General features: G+C 50.5%; 2 protein-coding genes across 3 annotated transcripts; both read left to right on the plus strand.

The window, feature by feature from the left end:
• The first annotated feature begins 383 nt into the window (after nucleotides 1-383).
• Nucleotides 384-7,450, plus strand: Mettl17 (methyltransferase like 17). Its single transcript, XM_051143018.1, has 13 exons — nucleotides 384-575; nucleotides 687-840; nucleotides 923-1,057; nucleotides 2,421-2,502; nucleotides 2,765-2,846; nucleotides 3,249-3,322; nucleotides 4,177-4,271; nucleotides 4,766-4,836; nucleotides 5,135-5,242; nucleotides 5,505-5,573; nucleotides 6,125-6,175; nucleotides 6,600-6,692; nucleotides 6,895-7,450. Exons 1-13 carry the CDS (start codon nucleotides 498-500, stop codon nucleotides 7,261-7,263), a joined length of 1,461 nt encoding a protein of 486 aa, XP_050998975.1. The 5' UTR covers nucleotides 384-497; the 3' UTR covers nucleotides 7,264-7,450.
• A 1,582-nt stretch (nucleotides 7,451-9,032) lies between these two features.
• On the plus strand, nucleotides 9,033-11,617 carry Slc39a2 (solute carrier family 39 member 2). 2 transcript variants are annotated; one of them, XM_051143019.1, is made up of 4 exons: nucleotides 9,033-9,499; nucleotides 10,113-10,243; nucleotides 10,493-10,543; nucleotides 10,879-11,617. In XM_051143019.1, the coding sequence occupies exons 1-4, from the start codon at nucleotides 9,385-9,387 to the stop codon at nucleotides 11,512-11,514; spliced, it is 933 nt and encodes a 310-aa protein (XP_050998976.1). In that variant the 5' UTR covers nucleotides 9,033-9,384; the 3' UTR covers nucleotides 11,515-11,617. The 2 variants fall into 2 exon arrangements, with proteins under 2 accessions (XP_050998976.1, XP_050998977.1); XM_051143020.1 differs by having other exon boundaries at nucleotides 10,498-10,543; nucleotides 10,879-11,015.
• The last annotated feature ends 249 nt before the right edge of the window (nucleotides 11,618-11,866 follow it).

Consider the following 11,866-nt stretch of genomic DNA (forward strand, 5'->3'; position numbering starts at 1 on the left):
TGGTCACCTAAATTTGATTTACGCTACTGTCCGGCTTCACACAGGGAAACTGGCCAAGGCTCAGAATTCTCCAGCGCCAAAAGAAAACAAAGGAAGTCAACACGCCCCTCTTCACCTGCCCACCCCATTTTCAACCCCGCCCCGGGCCCTGACTCGGCCTGTGCTCCGGGGGTGTCCCGCCCCCCACACCCCTCCCAGTAAGACTGACCCCTCCCTCCCACCGCCCACAAAACACGGCCCTGCCCTTGCCGGGCTGGGCCACGCCCCTAAGTCGCGCACAGTCTTGCGGCCACGCCCATCGGTGTCTAAGCCCCTCCCACGAACGGCTTCCGTCGCAAAGAGATGTGCCTAGAGATCGCTTATTGGCTCCTTAGCAAAGACACCCTCTCCTCATTAGATGACACCGTCCGGGTCGAAGTTCCACGGAAGATGCTTTTAGCTACTTGGGCTGAGGGTCACAGGCGCGTGAGCTTCCGTTTCCGGTGTGTCCTGAAGCCATGGCCACTGCCAGGGAGCTGAAGTTTCTACCGACGTTCTGCAGATCGTGTCGCAGCCTGCGAGGACCCCAGCCCCGAGTAAGTGCATCTTCCTCAGCTTCCTGAGACTTCTCTTGGAGGCTGAGCCACCTCGGCGGTGCCTCGGGCAGCGGGCACCCACAACCTCTCTGTTTGTTTCGCGGTCTGCAGGCGTATGCCGCCCTCGTGCCCGGGGTGTCCCAGGTGGACAACAGGTCCGATTTCCTGGGGAAGAAGCCCCATCGAAAGCATCCCGGCATCCTGCATCTTCCGCACGTGCAGCTGCCGCAAGCTCTGGCTAACGCCGCGCAGTTCTTGCTTCTTGGTGAGAACCCGCGGGAAGGGGAAGCCACAGAAACGAAGCGAGGCCGGCACGTAGTGATGGCTGTTTCCATCTGTGGCCACAGAGAGACCCGTGCACAGCATAGAGAAGCAGGTGAAAGCGCTCACCAACTATCTCTGGAGCCGACATTTGCCAGTAGAGCCGGAAGAGTTGCAGAGACGGGCTGCGTATCTTGAAAAAAAATTCCTGGAAAACCAAGGTAGGATTTAAGCCGAACGTAAACTAGATTGAAACGTCAATGGAGTTAGGAGCAAGGAAATTTAAATCTCTCAGATAAATGCTGTTGTTTCTGACCTGATGTTGCAGTAACGGTTCTACTTCATGCTGTTCAAATAGAAGGTAGACTGGGCCAGAGGGTTGCCCTTGGAGATTGTGCAAAGGTTAGAAATTTAGATCTTTGCAATTTTTGTATTCCTTATTATTCTTTCCACCTCTGCAAGTCCGATACATTATGACTGTATTTTGATTTGGGTAAAATAAAGGCCTTATGGTTGTCCGATACGTACGGAAACCCTCTTAGGGGTAAAAAAATGATTACATTTCAGGCTACTTTCAAGACTGTGGACTTCATATTGCAAAGTTGCCCGTTATACATCTTGTATTTCCTGCACTTCCCAACAGTACCTGGTTCAGGGTAGGTGTCTTAGTCAGTGTCCTATTGCTGTGAGGAGACACCATGACCGCTCTTACAAAAGGAAGCGTTTAACTGAGGCTGCCTACGGTTCAGAGGTTTCGTCCTTTGTCAGTCAGCACTGGGAGGGACCATGGCAGCGCGCAGGCACACGTGTGCTGGAGAGGCAGCTGAGAGCTCTACATTTGGATCTGCAGGAAGAGAGAGAGAGAGAGAAAGGCACTCTGGGTTTGGCATCGCCTTTTGGCACCTCAGAGCCCACTCCTAATCCTTTCCGATAGTGCCACTTCCTGGTGACCAGGCCCTTGGGCCCCCTTTCTCATTTAGACAGCACTGTAGGTGTGTGTAGAATTTTTCTCTGCGAGGGGCAGAGCTCCACCGAGTCGTAAGATTTAGATTTCCAAACCCCCTTCAATGGGAATATTGAAGGTGTCTCATTCCTAAGTGTAAAGGAAATGAAAAGGTCTATAAAAATGCCCTTAATCCTAGCTTCTAAATGTTTATCTCCTGGGCAGGAGAGGGCGCAGAGCAAAAACACGCGCCACTGATCCTGTTCGCCTTCAACATATGGTTGAAGGTGAGGATTGACTCAGACCTCTACTCACACAATAAGTAAATAGAAAAAGAGTTTAACTTTCCTCAGACTGGTGCTTACAACCAAGGAAAACTTAGAAAGGTTAATTGACTAAACTACTGTTCCAATAGTATAGGCACTATTAGAATGGTAATTAATATAAGGACACGATACTGGATGCACCTGGTGATGGAGGTGTCTATTAATCTCCTCTGGCGTTTTCTCTGGGTCTCGCCTCTCTTGAACTTGGAGCATTTTCTCAGTGGGAATGGGGAAGGCTGGGGAGGGGTGTATTAGACTGGATCTGACCAGTTCTCCTGGGTCCTCGGGCCCCCCCCCCACGCCTTCTCACCTTAGACTCAACTCAGACAGAGGAAAAACTTCGTGAGGCAGTACTACATGCCCTGCGCAAAACTACCTACCATTGGCAGGCACTCAGGTAAGGACTTATAGAAAAGTACAGAGAAGAAAACTGAGGAGAGCTGAGAGACCTACAGTCACTGCTGCCTTTGGGATAGCCAGCTACCTGGACCCTTCTGTGCTAGAAAGTGAAAGGACTGACCCAGGAGAGTCCTTGGCAAATTTTTCATTTCCTAAACTGTAGAGAGTAACTGTCAAGCTATGTTTAGCTCTTAGTGAAAATGACTCTCTGGGTTTTTTTGTTGTTGTTGTTTTGTTTTGTGTGTATGTTATTTTGGCAGCTACAATGAAGAACTGAGTCTGATATATATGGCTGCAAGATTGGACGGTGGCTTTGCAGCAGTTTCCAGGGCATTCCATGAGGTGAAAGTCTCTCAGTTTCAAACATGATCTCTTTTATCAATGGTTTTGTTATCCATAAATTAGTCTTCTGTGGTGGAAGTTCTTAGGATGTTATGTACACATTAATGGTTCTGTGTATCCTTTGAGAAAATTTTGTGAGCCAGGCGCAGTAATGCACACCTGTAATTCCAGCTTTCTGGGAGGCAGAGGCAGGTGGATCTCTGTGAGTTCGAGGCCAGCCTGGTCTACAAAGCGAGGCCAGGACAGCCAGGGCTACAGAGAGAAACCCTGTCTCAAAAAAACAAAAACAGAAAAGTTAGGATCACTGAAGTGTTTCTTATGTCAAAGTATTTTTAGTGACTCTCACAGTCCGTTCATAGCTCACCTCATACCTTCCTCTGGGGTGTTGTGTATTTTCTTCAGATCCAAGCTCGAGTTCCAGAGTTCCAGCCGCAAACACTGATAGACTTCGGGTCTGGCACTGGTTCTGTTGCTTGGTAAATAACTTAACGCTTAGCCATGTCCATGCTAACTCTAGAGCAGTGGTTCTCAACCTGTAGGCTGTGACCCCTTTGAGAGGCAAGCAGCTTTTTCATGGGGGTGGCATACCGGATGTTTACATTGCAGTTTGTAATAGTAGCAAAATGACAGTCATGAAGTAGCATAGAAAATAATTTGTGGTTGAGGGTCACCGCAACATGAGGAACTGTACAGAAGGGTCTCAGCATTAGGAAGGTTGAGAACCACTGCTCTAGGGAGTCAAATTTCCCATACCAACTCAGTATCAAGAAACCGGGAGCCGGGTGTGGTGGCGCAGGCCTGTAATCCCAGCACTTGGGAGGCAGAGGCAGGTGGATTGCTGTGAGTTCGAGGCCAGCCTGGTCTACAAAGTGAGTCTAGGACAGCCAGGGATGCACAGAGAAACCCTGTCTCGAAAAACCAAAAAAGAAAAGAAAGAAACCGGGAGACTGGAGTACAGGCAGACTGGGCCAGGACTGTTGCTGCCCTCCCATGAGACAAAGCAGAGGAAGGTATTTGGGTTAGGGTCAGATTTAAAGAGGCGACACATGAAAAAGGCTCAGTCCTCAGGTTAAAAGAGAAAGACATTTAGTGTTAGGAGTAGATTTTTGTATACCAGTCAGAATTTTTATATCTACAAACCAATTTTAGAATCATCTGCCTTTTTATTTCAGAAGTTGTAAACGCACTAAGAAAATAAAATTACTCTGTTAGTTTATCCGTTTTACGTGTGACACCCTGATTCTCCAGGAGTGGGATTGAGGGCAGGTGGGTGTCTTGGAGGAGTGACCATTTGTGATAAAAATCGGCACTTTTCATCTTGCCGTCTCAGGGCTGCTCACAGTACTTGGGGCCAGAGCCTCCGTGAATATGTGTGTGTGGACAGTTCAGCTGCCATGTTGAGTTTGGCCGAAAAGCTACTAAAAGGTGAGGCCAAGCCATAACCTAGGGCTTTTCCCAAGTTGTTTGTTTGTTTTTGTTTTGTTTTGTTTTTTTCAAGACAGGGTTTCTCTGTGTAGCCCTGGCTGTCCTGGGGTCGCTTTGTAGACCAGGCTGGCCTCAGCCTCGAACTCACAGTGATCCGCCTTCCTCTGCCTTCCAAGTGCTGGGATTAAAGGTGTGCATCACCACACCCGGCAGGCTTTTCCCAAGTTCAGGGGGTTAGGGAAGCGTGTTGTTGGGACGTAAAGGAGAAAGCTATGAATGAGGATAATCTGCTCCCCTTTCATTATGATGGCGAAACAGCCTTTGCAGGAGGATGCAGGCTGGATGGAGTGAGTCAGTCACCTCTTCTTAATACTCCTGTACAGCCCTGCAGCTCTCGGCTGCTGTTATCCTCTGAGGCAAGTTTCTTAACTCAGTATAAACTTCTGGCTGTGAAGTTCATGTTCACCCTTAGCTTCTGGATCTTTCTTCCACAGGTGGTTCAGAATCAGGGAGGCCCTGCATCCCAGGTGTCTTTTTCAGACAGTTTCTTCCTGTGTCACCCAAGGCAAGTAGCAAATGGGCTGCTCTCTGGCAGAGGGACAGCTACGGCCTCAGCCGGGAAGTCCGTCCTTGTGCCTTAGGAGATGAAGGGAACAGTAGGAGAAATGTAAAACTAGACATCCCAGTGCACACCTAGAATACCAGCCAGCACTCAGGAGCTGAGGCAGGAGGATTACTGTGATTCTGAGTCCAACGTTACATAGTGAGATATTTGGGTCTGGGAGGCTGCAGAGGCCAGGAATGTGTTGTACTTTTGGAGAGGGAGGTGCCAGGTCTGCTGGGTCCCCTATCTTGGTCCTCAGGTCCAGTTTGATGTTGTGGTGTCAGCCTTCGCCCTCAGTGAACTACCCAGCAGGGCTGATCGCATTGAGATCGTGCGGAACTTGTGGCGTAAGACAAGCCGGTTTATGGTGAGTTGAGTTCCTTGCCTCCTCGCCCCACCACCACCACCACCAAATTTAAGGTGGGTTTGCGGCTCTGTGCCTCTCCTCTCGTTATCCTCTGGTGTTTTTCTCTTTCATTGATGTGTTTGCAGGTGCACAGGTGGATAACTTAGGGTATCTGTCCCCTCTTCACGCAGAGCCCACCGCCCTCTGCCAGTTCCCCGGGCAGAGCCTGACATCTGCATCATGGGGCTCTGAGCGCCTGTCCATTTTCTCGGTTTTTAAACAGGTACTGGTGGAGAATGGCACAAAAGCTGGGCACCAGCTTCTCATGGACGTCAGGAGCCTGGTCCTCCAGGTAAGGTTCCTTGTCCTCAGCCGGCCACGTTTCCATCCTTGGGAGCTGGTGACTGTCACACATTTGTAACGGTGACTCAGGAATGGCACACACAGAGTGGTGATACAGCTTAGTGGTTGGCAAATGAGGGTTTCTGAGTCAAATCCAACCCAGGACCTATTGCCCCAGGAGCTATGCATATCCATGCACGTGATAGCTTTCACACTGCAGACTAAGCCAAGCATCTTACAGACAGATGCTTGCTCCTTGGTCACTTAAAAAAATGACTTTGCTGACTCCTGATGGAAGGTGTTGCTGAGTCAAGAACCTAGTCTCAGCAGAACAGTGGGAGCCAATTTAGAATGCTAGCTTTAGCTGTGTGTCCAGGCTCCGGCCTCTGTGCTGTAGTGAAGACTGGCTCATTGTTTGGGGCATCAGCTATAGCCAGCTTACCTCCATGAACGTGATTTGTCAATGTTCGAGTCATCGCGAGGAGTCTTCAGTTTGCCAGGTACAGGGGTTGGATTGTGAAGATAGGTCGCTCAGGAACAGCTGTATTTCCTTGATTTCAGGAAAAAGGGAAGTCACCGTTGGACCCTGAGCCTGGCTTTGTCTTTGCCCCAGTAAGTTCTGCTTCTTCCTCTTCTGTCACCAAGAGCAAGAGCGGGAAACGCAGCCGCTCCTCCTCCTCCTCCGCTGTCTTCACGGCCCTGGCCAGTGACTCCCGCTCTCCCGCCCCGAGCTCCTTCCTCCTGGCCCTATTAACTACTTATGCTTCAGCCTTAATGTTTGTGATGTGCTTTACAGTCCTTATTTCTAGGTGCTCTCAGATTTATTTTACTTTCGTTGCTTATATGATGTGTATTTGGGTGCATGATGTATGGAGCACACTTATGGAGGTCACACAGCTTTGGGGAGTCGGTTCCCTCCTTTCTCTGTGGAGTTTGGGGGATCAGATTCAGGCCGTTAGGCAACCAGCACCTTTTCCAGACGAGCCTTCTCTCCAGCCCCAGGTACAGTGCTGATGAGTCTTACGTGTGTTTGCAGTGTCCCCACGAACTTCCTTGTCCTCAGCTGAGTGCCTCCAAGTCCCTGGCGTGTAGCTTCTCCCAGGCTTATCATCCTGTCCCCTTCAGCTGGGTATGTATCCTCAGTGTGGGGCAACATGGAAATACCCTGGGGAAGCAGAGTAAAGAGACAGAGACATAAGGTGAGAAGAGCCAAAGAGCTGCTGGACCAACCAGGAGCTCTGTGTGACTTACAGGATGAGAAGAAACTTCAGGCATAAGGAGAAGGCGGCTAAAACGCTGTTTCCCTCTAAACAACTTCTATCTCCTTTTAGAATAAGAAGCCAAAGGAAGAGATGTTCTCTATGGTCATCCTTGCCAAGGGGTCTCCAAAGGACGCGAATCGCTGGCCCCGAATCACACAGCCGGTCCTTAAACGGCCTCGCCATGTGCACTGTCACCTCTGTTGTCCAGACGGGCATATGCAGCACGCTGTCGTTACAGCCCGTCGGCACGGCAGGTACAGGAGCTATGACCACTCGGAGAAATGTCACAAGAACCTGCAGCTCATGTTAACACCTCTTTCCCCGTGTTGCAGGGATCTGTACCGCTGTGCCCGCGTCAGCTCCTGGGGAGACCTTTTGCCCGTGATCGCTCCATCTGAGTTTCCTGCATCCCCTGCCGAAGAGCCCCCCGAGAGTTGACAAGGATGTGGAACAAGCGTTCCCTTCCATCACACCTGCCAAGGCCGAAGCTGCCAGGAAGAGAGTGCTGGTACCCCTGTGCTTGTGTTTGTTTGAAATTTTAATAATAAATGTTTTTAAGAACAGAGGTGGATTTTATGTCAGTTGCCCTGGCCTGTCTGAAGAGAATGAGGTCTCAGTGTCAAGAGGTCTCACTGAGACACTCCTTTGAAAGATGGCTAGGGTGCTGGGGAAAGACACCGCTGGCCCTGTGAGAGCTGGCTCAGCAGGTCTCATCTGGATACGTGGGCCTCCTAAGTGGGGACTAGCAGGGAGCTGACTTCCTCACCCCCCGTTTTTTCCCCTGGAGTTTGGCTCGCATTCCCCTCAAGGTTGGTCCCGTCAGGACTGAACCGTCCAGCTCTGCGCTTACACAGATCTGCTCAGGATAACCTCTGTTTGTTTTGTCCCCATTTTCCTGTTTCCTTTCTAGAACAACCCCAATTCACAGCAGGAAATGTTAACAACACCCTCCCCCCAAAACAGTCAGGATGACACCAACCAGTAAAGCAGGGGCACCCTCAAGTCTGCCTCACTCAGCAAACATAATTATGAGCCGTAAGGGAAGGAGGCGTGGAAGAGGGGTGAGGGGCAAGCTGGTGACATCACAGGTTTTGATCAAAGTCAAGGGTTTTGCATTCCTTGGCACTGATGGACATCTGGTGAGCTGTTGAGCAATCCAAGGTTCTGCACATCAACTTGTAAATTGTCCTGTGTGACAAGAATGACACGGGTAACAGTTGGTAATTACAGGACTAGCAACAGAGACCTAGCGCAGCTTACTTGACCAAAAGAATGTAGTCAGCCTGGGCGTTCTTGGTTTGAAGTTTGTGGGTTTCCTCTAAACTGTAGAGAAAGCAAAGTGTTTAAGCTTTTTTTGTTTGGTTATTTTTGTTTTTGGGTTTTTCGAAACAGGGTTTCTCTGTGTAACCTTGGCTGTCCTGGACTCTTTTTGTAGACCAGGCTGGCCTTGAACTCACAGCTATCCACCAAGTGCTGGGATTAAAGGCGTGCACCACCACGCCCGGCCTAGTGTTTAAGCTTTTATGGGAGGAAAAAAACAAATGACTGATTTCACTGGGGCAGGGGGGACTTCATCACAGAATTGGTGACAGGTGGGACATAGTGGCTTGCACCTTTGGAACAATAGAGGCAGGCGAATCTATGAGTTGATCAAGGCCACAGCTTGGTTTACATAGTTCCAGGCTAGGCAGGGCTACACAGTGAGATCCTGTCCAAAAAAAAAACCTTGGGCTTGGTGGCACACACCTGTAATCCCAGCGCTCAGGGAGGCAGAGGCAAGCGGATCTCTGTGAGTTCAAGGCCAGCCTGGCCTACAAAGCAAATACAGAACAGCCAAGGCTATACAGGAAACCCTGTCTGGAAAAACCAAAAAAAAAGGAAGAAGTGACAGTATCCATGTTGTAACACTAAGAATCTACACACACCCCTAGGAATTTCCACACCTGGAGCTATTTTTTCTGGGATTAGAGGAAAGAGGAGCCCCCTCACTTGCTAATTCCCATAGAAGAGCGGGCACAGGGCTGCCGAGCCGCACCCCCTTTACCCTCAGGTGGCCCCAAATCCTCTCAGAAAGGGTTCAGTTCAAGTATCAGCAGAGCAGCCTGTGAGGCTTGAGATGGGTAGAGAGTAAGAACCGCTTACATGAGATGTTCTGACCGTGGCAGGACCAAATCGTCCCACACTTAAATTAACAGGGTCGTAACTACCGTAGCTTGCCCCATTTGCGGTTAGGTCAACCCCAGACATGAACTAAGAGTTCCCGCGGAGCTCTTGGATTAGTCACAGCCCTGAAGAGAAAGCTGCACAGAGCTATACCTGGCAGGGAGTCTGGAGTTTCTGGTTTGAAAGCTCAGGAAGGCGTGAGGCAGGGGAGGGGCCTCCAGATAGTGGGAGGGTTGGTGGCTGGGGCTGAGCCCTAGTCAGCTATTTAAGCTGTGTAAGCCCAGACAGTCCAGGACAAGGAGCCTATAAACACTCTCCTGAAATTCACGCGAGGGGACACCCCACGCTGGCCACCTCAACTGCTGCTCGCTGAGGTCTCTGCTTATCCGACAAAAGATGGAGGTCCTGCTGGGAGTGAAAATTGGCTGCCTGCTTGCTCTTCTGGCTCTCACCCTGGGCTGTGGTCTGACTCCCATCTACGTGAAATGGTTCCAGATGGATGCAGCTACAGGTATAGAAGGCGCACTCCTCTCTGTCCCTTCCACCAAGTCTTATCTCAGGCCTTTGCTGGCGTTTGGTTCTGGTTCTCTCACGTGCCCACCCAAAGACACTGAGTGCTGTCTCTTGCCCCGTCATTCATGCCCATCACTTCCATCCATCTCACTGCTAACGAGGATAGCTTCTGCTTTTCCTTTTTTTTGGGGGGGGGGGGTGGCGTGGTTTCTTTTGTTTGTTTGTTTGGTTGGTTTGGTTTGGTTTAGTTTTTAGGTTTTTGTTGTTGTTGTTTGGTTTTTGGGTTTTTGGGGGGTTTTTTGTTTGTTTGTTTGTTTTTTCGAGACAGGGTCTCTCTGTGTTAGCCCTGGCTGTCCTGGACTCACTTTGTAGACCAGGCTGGCCTTGAACTCACACTGATCCGCCTGCCTCTGCCTCCCGAGTCTAGGATTAAAGGCGTGCACCACCACACCCGGCTGGTTTGTTTGTTTGTTTGTTTAGTTTGGTTTTTTGTTGTTGTTTTGGGTTTTTTGTTTGTTTGTTTGTTTTTGAGACCGGGTTTCTCTGTGTTAACCCTGGCTGTCCTGGACTTTGTAAACCAGACTGACCTCGAACTTTTGCTTTTTTAACAGGTCATCACCACAGGATTCTGAGCCTCCTGGGCTGCTGCTCTGCCGGGGTCTTCCTGGGAGCGGGGTTGATGCATATGACGGCTGAAGCCCTGGAGGGAATTGAGTCAGAAGTTCAGAAATTCCTGGTGCAGGTGGGTAGCAAAGAAATCAAGTTGCCGGGGCTTGTGGGGCCTGTAAAACAGAAGCCGGGGGCAGAAACCGGGAGAGCGGCAAAGCACAGGGCACGGGTGGGAGGGGTGCGAGGGGTGGGGAGGCTGCTGTTGAGTAGAAGGGTGGAAAGTGGTCGCATCAAGCTTTCAAGGAAGGCTTGATTGCCGAGAGGGCAGGACAGGGAACTAGGGCCGCCTACGACTCGCTCTGATTTGTTTCTGTCTCCCTAGAATAGTACAGGAAGTGGGGGAAACTCGTCTGCTCGTGACGCGGCTGCCACTGTAAGTGTCTACTCTCAGCCCCTATCTGGAGAGCGGAGAGATCCCGGGCTCGAGGAACCTCTTCTCTCGCTTCAAATAACGTAGAGAAAGGCGGTGCTGACCTAATCTTTGTCGGCCCTCAGGAAAAGCCCTAGCCTTCCTCAGTCCTTGCTATCCTGGACTCCCTGACATACTTAACCCCACCCCACCCCCACCCCTCTAGGTTTCTCGCTTCCGCGTGTCCACTCTCAGCCCCATTCCCTTTGCGTCCTGTTGCGTTTTCCCACTCCCTTCGCTCTCGTGGCCCCGTTGTCTTCCTTCCCTTCCTGGCTTACGGTCTGTCTCTCTGTTCCTAGGTGGAGTACCCTTACGGCGAGCTCATCGTCTCTCTGGGCTTTTTCTTTGTCTTCCTTTTGGAGTCGCTGGCATTGCAGTTCTGTCACGGGGCTGCTGGAGAAGCCACAGGACAGGAGGAGGAATGGGGAGAAGGGCCTCATGCCTTTGGATTCCACAAGCACCCGCCTGTACCCTCGCCTTCACGGGGTCCCCTTCGCGCCCTCATCCTTCTGCTCTCGCTGTCCTTTCATTCCGTGTTCGAAGGTCTAGCTGTGGGGCTGCAGCCAACAGTGGCAGCGACGATACAGCTCTGCATTGCTGTTCTGGCTCATAAGGGTCTCGTTGTGTTCAGTGTAGGCCTGCGACTGGTAAAGACTGCGACTGGGTCTGGATGGGCCATGTTCTGCATACTGCTGTTAGCGCTCATGTCTCCTATAGGTCTAGCCCTAGGGCTGACTGTGGCTGCGGGGGCCTCGGGGCCAGCACAGGGATTAGCCCAGGCTGTGTTAGAGGGCGTAGCAGCTGGCACATTCTTATATGTCGCCTTCCTGGAAATTTTGCCCCGGGAGCTGGCTTGTCCTGAGGCCCCTCTGGCCAAGTTTGGCTGTGTGGTCGCTGGCTTTGCCTTCATGGCACTTATTGCCTTGTGGGCCTGAGAGATAGAGTCTTCACAGCTCTTTTGAACCTGGGGTGACTTCTCCTGAGGAGACTTTGATCCTCAGACTTTTTTTTTTTAGTGAGACTAAACATTTACTAGGCATGGACTAACCCTGGTTTTTTTTATATATGTAAGAGCCTGTTCTTGCTCAGGACTTAGAAAGGATGTTTTGTTTGTCTATTTAACTGGAAAATTGGTATTAAGACCATGACTCCAGACTTGCTATTGTGTGCAATTAAATTCCCATTTTTACCCTTTCCTTTCACCCCTATTCTCTGATAGGGAGAAAGGAGATGAGGGTGAGTTGGGACCAGCAGTCATTTTAATGGTTACAGGCCCCTTCCCCCCGT

This window comes from Acomys russatus, chromosome 3, assembly GCF_903995435.1.
Source record: "Acomys russatus chromosome 3, mAcoRus1.1, whole genome shotgun sequence".
Classification (NCBI taxonomy): Eukaryota; Metazoa; Chordata; class Mammalia; order Rodentia; family Muridae; genus Acomys; species Acomys russatus.